This window comes from Indicator indicator, chromosome 7 (assembly GCF_027791375.1).
Source record: "Indicator indicator isolate 239-I01 chromosome 7, UM_Iind_1.1, whole genome shotgun sequence".
Classification (NCBI taxonomy): Eukaryota; Metazoa; Chordata; class Aves; order Piciformes; family Indicatoridae; genus Indicator; species Indicator indicator.
In genome coordinates, this window is record NC_072016.1 from 8,054,845 (window position 1) to 8,069,668 (window position 14,824).

The 14,824-nt window shown below is 50.1% G+C and overlaps 1 protein-coding gene across 1 annotated transcript; it reads right to left on the bottom strand.

Moving 5' to 3' along the window:
• Window positions 1-3,797: 3,797 nt before the first annotated feature.
• DUSP5 (dual specificity phosphatase 5) lies at window positions 3,798-12,749 on the bottom strand. The gene is made up of 4 exons (XM_054382331.1): window positions 12,356-12,749; window positions 7,915-8,057; window positions 6,302-6,521; window positions 3,798-4,198 (listed from the first exon to the last, which is right to left on the bottom strand). The coding sequence occupies exons 1-4, from the start codon at window positions 12,747-12,749 to the stop codon at window positions 3,798-3,800; spliced, it is 1,158 nt and encodes a 385-aa protein (XP_054238306.1).
• Between the last annotated feature and the right edge of the window lie 2,075 nt (window positions 12,750-14,824).

Below are 14,824 nucleotides of genomic sequence, written 5' to 3' on the forward strand. Positions count from 1 at the left end.
TGATTTGAAGAGTTTGTCTTGGAGGCAGAAAGGAAAGGCAGCATGTACAAAGCAGAGACAGAGGCTGAGCAACAGCACTCATACTTGCAACATGACTGCTCTTTGTAAGCCTAAAAGCAAGGGACCAAAAGCTGCATTGCATAAGACCTCTTTCATCCTGCACCAGATCTGCAACAGCTCATGACTGACACCAAGGAGTCTAGGACATAGGGTACACCAGCAGGAGTGTCAGTGCAGAGAGATAAGATGCCTATGTCCTAGGGAAGCTCTGAACTAGCATTTCCATAGGCAGCAGAACATGCAAACCACCCTTTCCTGTGACATTTCCTCTCATCTTTGGATTCAGGTATCATAAGGGATAAGCTCTAATCAAAGTTTTGCCTAAGGGTACAGCATTCCTGGCACCTCTCCCTTACTTGCCTTTTCTGGTTTCTGAAAGCATCCTGCTATAGCCTTCCCCTTGCTGTTAAAACTACATACATTTCTAATTTCCATCAGAACTTTGTGATCCCCACTCCTTCAACAAGCTTAGTTGGCAGATGGACACAGGCACATTGAACCATCCAGTTGAGCTCCCATTACTGCCATAACCCACACACCTGCCTGATCTGAACTTCTGTTCCTAGGAAATAGCTACCCCAAACCAAGCCATCTGGGTTATAAAACCCCCTAAATCTTCTGTCCTACCCAATCTGGTGAATTTGCTCAGCACACAAACCACAGCCAGACCTGTTCCTTTTCCTCAAGTGTGCTGGTGTCCAGAAGCAGAAAAAACAAGGATCCTGCCCATGCAAGTTTAAACTCACACATCCCATTTCCCAGGTAGATGTCATCATGATTTGTCACACTCACTTTCACCTTGGTGCTTGGGTCCTCAGCCCCTCCCTGCCCGTAGGAGCCGCATGGCCAGGGAGGGAGGAGCACTCTCACCCCAGAGCCCTGTGGTCAGACGGCTGTGATGTCCCCTCAGAAAGATAGGCTCTGCCAAACTGGCCAAGGGATCTGGGGACAGAGGTCTTAGACTACCACTGAAACAGCAAAGCAGGCACCGACACTAGCAGGGGAACATATCCCTCTGGGAGGCAGCATTTACATTCTGCTCTGGATGCTAGGTCAGCCAAGCAGAGGGAAACTACGTCCTGGACAGGAATGCAAACCTCAAACTCCTACACCCAGGCATGAAAATGACCCCTCTTCAGGCTCCCACAGTGCTCTGGCTCTCCATCCTTGCTGAATCCCTGCCCAATATGTCCCCATGCCAACATTATATAGCAGCACCCTGTACTAAAGCCCAGAATCAGAGCCCCTCTCCAAAACCAGAGCAACTGCCTTCCCTCTCTGATAAATACCTGGTTCCTTGACCTGACCTATGATCTTTTCCATCTGCTGTGGTCAAATCTACCAATGCCAGCAGTCTCTTTGTTAATCTCTTCACCCTGCTGCCTCATGCTTTGCAGGTTCCTGTGGCAAAGGGCAGCAGCTCTTCAGAGGCCTTCACGTTCCTCATCCTTCAGAACGAAAACTGGTCATTGCTTCAGGAGAGGGCTTATGTTGTTTTAATGAGACTGCTGATGGCTGCTCAATGGAGGCTGTAGGTCTCTGTGGTCAGGATGCAGCCTTTCTGCCTGAGAGACCTTTACCTTGCAACTGGCTATGGGTTACGAAAGAGCACTGCTCTTAGCAGAGTATCTGCCTCATCTTCTCCACTGCTACTCCCCATGTTCAGGCTTCCCAGAGCAGAGACAGGGCTGCTGCCATGTCCCCCTGTCAGAGGAACAAAATCCAAGGCCCATCTCCAATGACAGCTTCTTACCTGTCAGATTTGCTTCCCTGGGGGTAAGAAGTTACAAATGGATGAAACTCACAGGACATAGATGCTTTGTAACCCAGACATTGACCACACATTTTTCTACTTGCTGACTTGAAAAATGTTAATTATAAATGTGCTGCAGTGAAGAGCCAAAAAAAGAGTCAAAACTTCCAGCTGCTAAGGAGTATGAAATGGACCAGAGATGCTGGCAATTCAAATTATTTTTTTTTCATTACAAAAGTGAAGAAAAAAAAAAAGCATTACCCAGGTGCTCTGATCCCTGACACTTGCAGGTGGCCACAGAGCACTTGCAGGTGCTGAGGGCCACCCACAAACATCACACCAAGGACCAGGACATGCAGCATACCATGGCATGTGCTCAGGAAGAAAGGGCAGCCCATGTCTAGTTCAGATTTTCATCTTCAGCAAGATGGCAAATCTTATATAAGACATGGGTGAATCAAAACAGAACTGCCTGCCTGGCTGCTGGGAAGTGACGCCACCATGACTCATGTCATTCTGTTTAAAACCATCCTCCCCCTCACCTTCTCCCCTCCAAAGAGAAGCACCTTAGAGGCTTTCAACACAGAGCTTAACGATGCTTACCCTTCTCTTCTACCCCCTTATAACCACTTTGGGGCCAGTGCATTTTTCTCATGTGACCTCTCCTGCCACCAAACTCTGCCAAAGCACTTCTGCAGCTCAAGTATAACAAAAGCTTTCTTTCCTTTATTTTTTTTCCTTTATTTTTTTTTTTTTACACTCCATAAAAACCATCACAGGTTTGCTTTCACATTCACGAGATCTCCTGGAAATTATTGCCATTTCCCATACATATTACATACAATTAAAAAAAAAAAAATAAAATGGACAACATACAAAGAGTTGCTCATTCTGAACTCCCTGCAGACACAGAAGCCAATGTGAGCAAGGCAAGAGAGAAACTGGGTTTTGGAGACAAAGCCTGGCTAGAGGTGACCACACACACAAAGCAAGCCAGATAACATTGAGAAAGACCACTTGACCACACATGATACACATCAGGAACACTTGGGGAGGGATGGAGGAAGAGTTGGCTTGGAGGCAAGCTTGTCAGCAGGTGTTTTTTTTTTTGGTGTAAAATCCAGCAGTTACAGTGTTATGTGATGGGAGGATTGTGGAGACATTCAAGTATTTTAGGGCTGTTCTTAAATAACAGATGGCAGGATAATAACTCAGCAGGGTAGCCTGACAGCTTTGGTTAAGTCCCCTGCTTTAGTTAAAAGAACATCCAGTACAAAGGCAAATGTGGAAGTACAGGAAATGCCACACCTGAATGGATCCCCCAATGGTTTGGTGTCCAGTTACACTGTGGCCAATACCTGACACTTCAGAGACTGAAGCAGGAAAGGGGATTTTCACCTGGTTGTGTAACAGTGTCCTGGGAAAGGAGCTCCCTTCTGCCACCTTAGCCTTTTGCTCCCTGAAACATGACACAGGAGAGGAAAAGGAGGAGGAAAGCCCAAGAAAAAGCAGAACAAATATTTACTCCCACCATCTCTGTGGCTGCAAAGGTGGTGCTTTTCATTTTGCTTTCTTCCCCGCTGCTGCTGTTTATTGCTTGAAAACTTAAATAAGGGTCTTTTAAAAAACAAGAAGGGAAGGAGATGGGAACAGAGAACACACTAAATGGATTTCTCATTGCTCCCCAGGAATCTGGAAATACAGTAGTGGGTGCACACTCTGTGGTTAAAAACCTTAAAAAAAGCACTTTTTTTCTTTTCTCTTTTCTTAAAAAACAAACAAACAATAAAAGATCATAAAACCTGCCACACTTTGAGCACTTGTGTCTTACAGTCACAGCATATGGGAAGTATGACCCACGATAACTTCTCCATCCCAGACTAAGTTGATGAAGTTTCTCTATTGCACGTTCATGAAATGTTCTTGTTGAGGGGTCACAGTTTGGATCAGAGGACCTCACCAGCTCTGGTCTCCCCCAGGATGTTCAGCAGGACGAAGATGCCGTCATGGGGCTGAGTTTCAGCTGGTGGACAGGAGAGTGGATGGGCACAGAACTTAGCACTGAGGTAGGAAAGGCAAAACACGAGCCTTCAAAGTTTTTGCCTAATGTCAGTTCCTCCGCAAAGAAAGATGCGGCTTCTCTTTTGCACGAGGCAACAGCAGGACTGGGAGTGGAAGACAAGATCTCCGACTCGTACTGGAGCAACTGGCCCATGAAACCAAAGTTGGGTGAGATCAGGCTCCGGCGTTGCTTGATGTAATCGAAGGCTTCCTCCAGGCAGAACTTCTTTGTCTTCATGAGATAGGCCATGCAGATGGTGGGAGAGCGCGAGATCCCTGCTTCGCAGTGCACCAGGATCTTGCCTCCTGCTCGCCTGACATAATCTAGGGGAAAAGAGTCGTTGGAGAGGACACTGAAACACACAGCACTGGAGGTAAAGCATGGCATGCAGCCAGTCCACCAGCACAGAGAGGCTTGTTCTTCTGTTGGGTACCAAAAGTAATGCTGAGATTGAAAGGGAAGGAGGACAAAGCCCAGCCTGAGATGGAGCTGGGCTGGTGATGGTTTCAGAATCTATGGATCCTGATTTAGTTATTTCTGTATTTTTTTAGGAAAATCTTTTCCTGTCTCCTTCCTATGTGCCTATTTCTCTTTCAGATCAACTGAGTTTGCAGAACATTGTAAGATAGACACCAATTACCTGGGCAATGCTTGTGTTTGCTGTACTTGCTGTATCTGTGTTTCTCTGCTTGTGATTCAAAGTGCTGACCCAAGCTCAGCCAGGCCAGACCTCTCACCATCAGCTCTTTCAAAAGCTGCAGGGATACCTTCTTTTCACCAGCTTTGATAGGAAACCAGAAGTCCAAACGCAACCCCCAGGGTTGGCCAGTTAGCAGCAAACAAACAGAGGTACCAGGAGCTGAACCCTTGGTGGGTACCCTTGGGTGGAGATGCTGAGCTCAATCCCTGGGGCCTCACCACAAAGCACACAAGGACTGGGACACAGTTGCTAGTTACAGCTTGGTTAAAAGATGCTTGGACTTAAGTCAGGATATAAAAGGCTTATGCAAAGCACCCATTTTACACAACAGGAGCCACTGTGGTTACTCACACAACACAATGATTGTTATTAAAGAGAATGTGCTTAAAATAAGCCTTTTCCACACACAAAAAAAGAGTTCAGAAATAGACATTCTCTGCCCTATTGCCTTGAGCAACATGTTTAAGCCCCAATTTATGGAAAACTGCATTTTGCACAGTGCTCAATGAAACAACTCAGAGTTGAGCAAGTTATCATTTGCCTGTCTTCGATTGTCTGCCAGGGGACTAGTGCCACCACAACCAGTTATATTTAACTACTGCACAAAATAAGGGAGACATGGATTTGACTCATCCCCAGCATCTACACCACACACCCAATTAAAAAAAAAAAAGCAAGCAAGCAAGCAAGCTGAAGTCATCCTCAAAATCTGGGAAATTTCCAAGTGACTCAACAACTATCAGAAAGAGTTTGGGATGAGGTGGAAGAGCACTGTGAACTAGCAGTTCCCTGAAAGGTGTGAGAAGTCCCTTACCAGGAATGGAAAGGGCTTAGAGGGTATCCCTTACATCAAGTTTTCACAGTTCTGCCTGCACAATCGAGGGACTCAGCCTCAGCTGCGCAATGAGTCCAGCAAGTCTGTAATTGAGATAGAATTCTGTTTCTCTCTTGAACACTCCCAGAGAGCTACAGCAACCATTTCAACACCATCTCCACCCAGGGTCAGGCTGCTCTATCTCCCTAAATCACCCTGTGCCTCTCAGGGAGAAACTTCTCCCATGCAGTAACGGGCATGGCCAGTGTGATGCTCACCTGCTCAGCCCAGGAAGATTTTGGAGGGGATGCCCCAAAATTTATTGGAGTGTTTGAGTAAAGAGTGGGAGAGCAAAGGAGAAGTGGAAAGAGTTCTGCTGGATTTCTGACTCCCTGGCTTTGGGATATTTCAGCACAACAAGGCAATAAGCTGTCTGCTTTTCCTGGATTTTACAGGGTCGGGCATGCAAATCCAAGGAACCAATATATTTTTTCCCTTCACAAAATTAAAAAAAAAAAAAAATCAATAGACTTTGTTGGAGTTTGTCCACATTTCTTTGCTCCCTGTCATGCTGAAGTTACACCTACACTTGCTTTGAAAAGAAAATAAAGCTAACCAGCTCATTGGCCTTGTCTGTCTGATGGCACTAAAGAGGAGTCAGCCTCCCAGCCTGGAGAGAAGGACAGAGACCTTGCTCTGAAGGTCCATTTTTCTTCCTCACAGAAAACACTTTGCCAGGAGAGATATTGGGAAAAGGAGGGAGCCTAAACTGCTGCTGTGCCATCTGGGGGCATAGAGAAAATAATGTGCCATTCCTACCAATGTGTATATATATAACACAAGAACAGAAAACTCACACAAAAAAAATAACTTAAAACATGAAGATCTGGAAATCTCTTAATTTGTACCTACCAATGAAGTCAATGGCTTCCTGGAAGTGTGAGCTGATGTCTGCTGTGTGACTGTCCTCCACTGGGATCCACTTGTAGCAATACTGGTCTTTGAAGGACTCTGAGCTTTTCCTGGAGACATTGAGGAGGGCTGTGATATGCAGATTGGCAAGAAACTCACACTTGGAAGCATGATAAGCACTACCAAGGTAGAGAAAAGGCAGGATTTCAACTGGACCACCCTGGGAAAAAGAAAAGGAGCAGAAACATGTAATTCCTTTTCAGGGATATCCGAGTCCTGACACACAAGAGGCAAAGGAACCTGGAACGTATGTTGGTGCCTAGTCCCTCCCTTGCTGGTTTTTGGATCCTAGTGCTGCCAGTCAGTGAATCACTGCAAAGGCAAAACCCACACAAGAAAAAGGTTTTCATTTTCTTGTCTACATCTTCAAGGTACAAAGTGAGATCCAGTCCACTCATGTGCAGGGCATTTCCGGTTTTAAAACACTGTCTCTTGGGGTGCACCTTTCGTATGTAAGGCACTTCCTCTCCAAGGCTTTACCAAAATGCACGTGAGGCAGGGAGGAAGAGGCTGCCTTAAGTCAGCTCAGGGTTCTCCCCCTCTGCTCACACTTCCAAAGCTGAGGGAAAACAAAAAATATTGAAGCAAGGCTCCCTGTTCCTCCCCACACCTTCCTGGGGTGCAGCACCTTCTGCGTCACCCACCCCAAGATGTCATCTTGGTTCCTCCTTTCTCAGCTCAGGGAAAGGCTGGGTGACAAGACCACAAAAGAACAGAAAGCTACCACCTGGCAGCAGGCTTTCAGAGATCACAGGTAACTTTCCATGATGCACGAGAGCTGCTGCCAGCCCCCAGCTGTGAGAAACCAGCTTTCCGCCTCACTGAGCTGCCTGCCTGGCAGGTCCCCACATAGCAGGGGCTGCCGGAAGCCAGTCGGGGTGGCAGGGGGTGCTCCCCGGGGAGCTGAGGGGCATCACCTGGGAGTTCCCCCAGCACCCGGAAACGCAGCCCTGGCGGAAGCGGCCTGACCGCAGCGTGACGTCTCGGAGCACGTGTATTCCCCAGGCTGGGGGGCAAAAGGCTGTGACAATTTCCCCTGTGAAAACCTCACTGCCCTTGCCCAAGGGCAGCTCTCAAGAGCCGATGCTGATGCTGCTCAGAAGTGGACCCGGCTCCCTCTGCCAGCCTCAGATCTCTTCGTGAGGTCTCAGAGGAGGCATGGGCAAAGCGTGCTCCTTCATCTGCTGGAAAAATGACACTCTTGGCAGCTTCTCACCTGCTCGTTTTTAGTCTCTTGGGGAGGCATGAGCTGCTTACAGCTCACGCTGCCTGGCTGTCTGATAAAGACAAGTTGCAAATACGATTTTGGGGCTAGACAGGGCAGTTTCCCTCCTTCTGTTGCCTAATTTTGAAGCCAGGTTGAGGTGATGCTGACCAGCAACACACAGAGAATGTCTTATTTGACATGCAGGCTGCCAGCCTGGACTGTGACAACACATTGGCAGCTTGTACAAGCACAGGGGCCACCAGCACCCTGCCAGCCTCCAACAGAGCTCAGGGGCAGGAGGGAGAAACCCAAGGGGAAGGTCACCTGCTGCAGCCATGACACACACCTGATCATAAGCGGGTTTCTGGTTGGCACTCTGCTTCTCACAGTGGCTGGCAAGGTTTCTCTCTGCCTCAGTCTTCTCCGGGGAAATGAGTTTTCCATCCACACAGCACTCAGGATATTGCGAGTTAAAGGTTTCATATCCTCCTAGGGAAAAAAAAAACGGAATGTTTGTGCTTCCAAAAGATGGTTTAATTAAAGTGGAAGAGAAATTTCAAGCTCTAGAGCTTGAAATGCAGTGGGACAGTGCCACACAGCAACAGCCCCAGGGGATTAACGAGGGATAGTGTTCCCCTGGGGAAATGGGTTTGCTTAAAAGGCTTCAGGCAGCCGAGGAAAAATCTCCAATACCGCTGACAATTATTAACTTGCCGAAAGCTGGTGGATCCAGATTAAAACTGTTAATGACTGTAATTCCATTGAGTCTAGCAACCATTAACTCCAGTACAGCAGGGACTAAACTCCCTCCTCCAGGTTTTATATATGAGCTCTGTTCCCAGCAGTCGAGATAGAGACTTCTATAGACAGGAGCCAGCCTCTCTAAATTTGTCATTATTATATATGTTGTGACAACATCAGAAATGTTTTATTTGCATTGTTGAATAGACATAAGCACAAGAGGAGGATGCTGGCAACCATGTCATTAATCACCACAATGCACAAAACAGTGAGGTAAGGAAGACAGCCCCACTGAGACCAATCTATTAAAAAACAACTATAAAACTTAATGAAATCCTGTGACAGTGCTTGACAACTGAATAGCCCCACATGAGCTATTCTGCATGGTTAAGTAGCACATTTGTTTCATTCAGTGCGCTGCTAATGAAAAGGGATTAATCCTATTATTACATTGTTACTCAAAGTTTGTCGTCAGCTAAATCGTTGCCTGTTTGCAGGCTGGGAATAGGCTGCACGGAAGCACACGGTATCCAAAACGAATGTGAATAAGGCAGGTAGTGTTAGCAGCCTGGAAAGGCCAGTGGTGTGCCACGTGTCTTACCACCTGTGCTTTTTCAGAATGGGAACGAATGGTGAAAGCTCTTGAACAGTTAAATTCAATAATCCTTCAGAGTGCGGTCCTCGAGTAAACAAGGCTGGGAAGCAAACCCTCCCATGCCATTCATTCACCTGCAGCAGTTTCACCCTGATAAGTGGCATCAGCGTGGGTGCCTGGGTGCAAGGAAGGGTTTCAAAACAAAGGAAGTGCTGAAGATCTGAGCAGCCACAGGGCCCCCGCAACGCTGGCTGCCAGAGCTGCCTGGTACCTGTGACATTTCAACTCTGAAAGGCTGGTGTCTCATTTGTTTGCAATGTTTGAGCAGATATGTGCTCGAATTCATGACGTGCTACTGTTGCCCACACAGTCCAGCCGTAGGGTCCTCATGTTGCAAGCGGACAGCACGATCCAAAGCCCACTGAGAGTGAGGGAAATCTGTTTTCCATGACGGAGAACAGGAAGATGACTTTGTAATCAACTGGCACTCAGCAACTGCACCTTTCGTCCCGCTCCCTGGGCCCCAGTCACATTCAGCAGCTCACCCCAGAACTCACAGTGTGAGGCAGTGGGTCAAGCAGCCAAGTGACTGTGGAGACTATAAGTGGGGGTTGATAAAATGATATCCACAACAACTGGGTTGATAAAGTGATATCCCTAACAACTAGCAGTGTGAAAAGCCAACAAACACAAACAGCTCTCCAGACTCCTCTGCTCTTCTGATCTCCAGCTGCCCTTTGTGGGGTGGACTTCCAAATCCTCTTGTTTTGCATAGTTGACCTTACCTCGCCCCTGCCCCCCAGCCACTGCCATCGCATAGGAAAAATACGTCCAGATTATATAAATAGACATTATGCTCATTTACACCCTGCCCAGCATTGTTACTTTTACTCTTGAATGAGCACAGAAACCTGCTCAAGCCAAGCCAGCATGTGAGTTTGAACAGCCACGCATGTCTCATGTCTCTGGAGCAGCTAATGCATGCAGCTGGTGAATGGTTAATTATGAGCCTTGGGGATCAGGATATTTGCAGGCCATTCTTACAGTGAGTCATCTTCTCATCCCATCCTGCAGCAATCTCCTCTCTTCCCCCTCCCCACTCAACCTAGCTTCCCTGAGGTCATTTCTGCACATACTCGATTGCTCATCACAGAGCTGGGCTGTGCTTTGGTTTTAATCAATAAATAATAGAACCCTTGTCAGTGCCAGGGGAGGATGGGTTGTTGCAAGCTCTTCCCGTGCCACACAACCACTCTCACCGTGCTGGGGCTGAGCTCACCCAGAATGAAACGGCACCTACACAGAGAAAAAATGTGACACAACCCCTGGAAGCCAAAAAGCGAAGGAAGAAACAGTGTCTGACATGCAGCTTGGCAAGCAATTGCTCTGTGCTATCTGCCCTTCCTGGGGCCAGATCTCCAGGATGCTTGGCAACCTGGTGAGGTTGGAATGACCTGTTCATATCTTATCACTGCAATTTCTGAGTCAAGACTAACACCCCCTCCCCACTCCCCCACACCTAGGGAGAACAGGAATAAAAAGGGAACCTCAAAGTGCTGGGTGGTTTTTTTTTGTTGGTGGTTTTGTTTTGTTATTGTTGTTTTTTCTTTTTTTTCCCCTCCGGGTGTTTTTACAGCCCATTATTGCAAAGCCGATGCTACAGACTCCCAAGTGACCCTTTCTTCTGAAAGTGCCCAGTGCTTCAGGGTGATTTATATCCCTATATCCCCACTGTCCCAGAGATCTTTGTCCAGATCACAACAGCTTCCTGGGGGTCCGTGGCCCCAGTGAATCAGCAGCGCTGCCCACTGAGTCACTGGCCCCTCGGGTCACGCAGGATCTGAAACAGAGCTGCAGACTTCACGGGCCTGATCCTGCGACTCGCATCACTTCCAGCAAAGGAGAACAGAAGCAGGAAAAGGAGGAAACTTTCTCATCCACTAAGGGAGAATCTTTTTAGCCTCAAACCGACAGGCTTTCAGATAAGGCACTTTGCAATATACAGAAGGTACAAGGCACCCCACCCAGATAAACTGCCCACAGCCACAAGCACCGCTTCAAAGTGTGGGGCCGGTACACGATAGAGGGATGGACGATTTTGTGGCTAAAAGAGCAGACTGAGAGTCAGCAAACCTTACTACAGCCCTTGCTTTGTCACAGCTTCATAGCGTGTCCCTGGAAGATGTTCATCTCCACTTTAACGGGGTCCCCAAGGATTTGCGTGGCCCAGCACAGAGCAAGTTTCCCTGCCCTGCAGCAGAATTGTGCCTTGAGGGCAACTGTCAGACCCCAGGGCAGGCTGGAGGTACCCAGACAGACTCAAGGTGGTGGCAAACTTCCATCCCCCTTAATACTGGGCAATACCAAGTTGGCGGTGCCTCTACTTGGCTGGGATGCCCTCCGGGCACTGTTCATTCTAGGTGACAAAGTGGAAGCAGATTAGGACGAAGATCAGTGTGATAAAATCTCAATAAAAGTCAATTAACTAGGGCCGGTGAAGACAAAGGGGCAGAGTTTATTCAGGAAATAGCTCCTAGTTTTCTCCTCCATTTATGGCCTCCCCATGACCTCAGGATATGGCAAGGGGAGTGTTTCGGAACTCCTGTTTCGGCGTTCCTCGCTCCGGAGAGCCCCGCGGCCCCGGCAGCCAGCTGAGCGCTGCTTCAGGGAGAGGCACTAAAGAGGCTCAGAAAACAGAGAGGGCAAAAAGACAAAGGCACTGCCAGGTGAAATGGAGTGGAAGCAGGGATGGGAGGACAGAGAGGGAGCAGGCCGCCCTTTCTTTTTTTTTTTTTTTAACCAATCATTTTATTGTCCCCGGATTACGCGGGAGAACAACAAAGAAGTGCAACCAAAGGTCTATAACACACGTAAGGGGAGGAGGTGTTTCTGTCCAGTTACAAGCCCTAGAGTATCGGCTGTGGATTTTCCCTGCCACCATCGATGTACCCGACGGAGAGATAAAGCTCTCCCTCGGGCACCGATCCTCGGGTTTCGAGCGCCCAAGACATGCCTCCCCGTGTCACCGGAGGGAGACGGATGAGCGGTGGCGTCGGCTCTCCTCTGACCCGCGGGGCTGATTTTAAATTTATACGCAGACCCGATCTCCCTTCTCCCATTCTCCCTTTGATAATCTGCAACTGTTGCTCTTCCTCCCTAATATTCTTTGCTTTCCATCAGCCTCTTTAACGCGCGGCGGGGGTGAGCGGAAAGGCATCTGGGCTCAGCCCACAGAGTCTATCCGGGATTTAGCTCTAGTGGGTGGAAAAGAAGCGAAATCCCGGCGTTACCTCTCTGCCCTACACCAATAATCAGGTTAACTGCGGGCCGGTGGTGCCGGAGGAGAGGGGTCGGAAGCGCTACGGGACTGCAGCCACCCAGGGGGCCTTTGAGGAAAGCTATGCACCGCTCTCCCCAACCCCTGCGCCCCTTGCCCAGGCACTTCTCTCACCTTTCAGGAAGCAAACCCTGGTCCCGGCCTCCGGCAGGCTGGAGAGCAGAGCGTTGAGGACGATCTGGGCCGTGCTGTCCTTCTTCAACTTCTGCCAGTGCCCCGTACCCTGGTCCAGCACCACCACGGCTGCCAGGCGGGCGCTCCCAGCCGTCGCCTCGCTGCTCAGCAGCAGCCGGGCTCGGGCCGCCGCGTCGGGCACCACGAAGTGGAGCGGCACGGCCCCGCCGCGAGCCCGCCGCATCACCACCGAGTTGAGGTTGACGTTAAGCGAGCCGCGGAGGCAGGAGGCCGAGTAGGACAGGTAGGGCCGGCAGTCCAGCACCAGGCAGCGGGAGGGCTCCTTCCGCAGGAGCTTCCTAAGCTGGCGGCAGTCGAGGGACGTGACTTTCATGTCGGCCGTAGGTTGCTCCCGGACGTAGCCGGGACAAAGAGCGAGCAGAGCGGCGGGAGGGTGCCCGCCGAAGAGTCCTGGTGCGAGCGCTGAAGCCGCGGGGGCTCGGCCGGCAGCGCGACGGAAGGACCGAAGGCACCGCTGCAGCGCCGAGCCCGGGCAGGGAATCCCGCCTGCCACCGCCGGGCGCTTTATGAATGGGAGGCCGGGCGCTGACGACACTGCCCATATACGGGAGCGACGCGCCCGCCCGCCAAACATGGGCATCCCCCGCCCCGCGCCGGCCGCCGCACCGCCCCTCGCCGGGGATCCCCTCCCTCCCCGCTAGCGGGAGGGGGCCGGGCCGCGCAGGTCGCCTTAGTCAGGCTCGGAGGCAGAGGAAGCTGAAAAACGCCGCAAAAATTCTCCAGTCATCGGCCTGAGGCTCAGCCTAGCATCACCGTTCCCCCTCCCCAGTCAGCACGCAGAGCTGGGAAGCGTGCCGGAGGAGGAGGAGGAGGAGGAGGAGGAAGGGGAGGAAGGAAGGGCAGCGCTCGGGCAGGTTTCTCACACCAGGATGCAAAGGGGGTTTCAGTTCCCCTCATTTTCCCTGCCTGGGGAACTGCTCCCAGGATGTGGTTACCTGGCCGGAGGTTTGCAGCCTGGCAGCAAAGGAGGCAACAAGGAATAACAGCTTGGGAAGAAGCAAGATCTGCCATTTTTGCAGAATTAATGAATGCTCTGGAGGGGGCAGTCAGGGATGGTGAAGGCCACCTGCAACAGAAAAAATTCTGGCATGGCTGTTTAGGAGGGGTCTGATGTCCCTTTCCCTGTGGCAAATTTTGAGGTTGCAAGACTGTGCCCCAAGGACCTGTGAAACTTGCACTACAGATTTCAGTCTGTGCCTGAGGCACAGCATTAAGATGCACAAAAATTAGGAAATTTGACACTTGCCCTTTCCTTGTAGATAAGTTTTGCAAAGAGGCCATAAAGAGATCTGGAAATTCCTGGAAGAAGTTAGGCAAAAGGATGAGGGCCAGTCAAGCTCATGACAGCCTGGGCAGATTACACAGTGGAACTCTCTAAGAGCAGGGTGTCATTTATTCTGATGGTGCCCTGAAAGTATGTTCACCTCAACAGTGGGCAGGAAGTGCCAGCCCTGCCTCATTTTGCCTGCAGCTGAAACAGAAGTGTGAAAGAGACCGTGCGAGGAAAAGATTCATGCTGATTGAAAGAATAGCAACTACTAGTTTTGAAGCATCTCCTCCTCCTCCTCCTCTTCCTCTTTCAAACCCCCTGCAGGCCCTGGCTGGCTCCTAACCGGACCCCTCTCACTCCCCTTCTCTGAGTCAGTCTGAGTATGAGACAACAAAAATAGAAATAGCTTGTGGGTAGGGGCAGATGTTCACAGAGTGTTTTAGCATGGGTGTTGTCTTCACCTGGCCACTACTGTCATGGCAGCCCAGCTGCTTCTCTCCTTCTGCACCTGTCTTGGAAGGGCATCGCTGGAGCTTCATGGCATCCCCATGTGCCAGCGTGATCCCTGCCAGAACTGGGTCCTCACCATGAGGGATATGATTGCCACAGCCATGCTGACAAATTTCCCTTCACCCTAGGGGCAGGATGATTCCTCCCCTTTATTTTTCACTAGATGGGGACTCTGGCACAGACGGGGCACAGTTCCTTATTCCCAGCCACTTACACAGCACCTGAGCACGACCTGCCTTTCCTGTCTCACAGACCTCAGCCTCAGGAGCTGCTTTTTCCTCCCAGAGAAGCAGCCTGGCTCTCTCGGAGCCTGACCCCAGCAGGAGCCCGGCTGATGAACTGGTCCCAGTGCGACACAGGGAGGGGCAGAGGGGCTGCGGGCAGATGCTAGTCCGCTCCTTGCCCCTGGGAGGAAGGAGGGGGCCAGCATGGTCACACGAGAGCATAATTTCCTCTCAGGAAACCCAAGTGAAATATGGAGGGGTGGGAAAGAGAGCTTTCCCCTCCACCACTCCTCCTGGCTGAAGTGCTAGTCTGAAGGAGGGGGGCACACCATGCCAGCCCAAAAAATCAGCTCTCTGGGGAACTCCTGAAGTTTGGCATGTACT

Coding starts and splice junctions, on each gene's coding strand:
- DUSP5 (XM_054382331.1), bottom strand. CDS start 12,749: ATGAAAGTCACGTCCCTCGACTGCCGCCAGCTTAGGAAGCTCCTGCGG. Junction 8,058..12,355: donor CAGGGTTTGCTTCCTGAAAG/GTGAGAGAAGTG, acceptor TTTTTTCCCTAG/GAGGATATGAAACCTTTAAC. Junction 4,199..6,301: donor GGAAGCCATTGACTTCATTG/GTAGGTACAAAT, acceptor CTTTTCCCCTAG/ATTATGTCAGGCGAGCAGGA.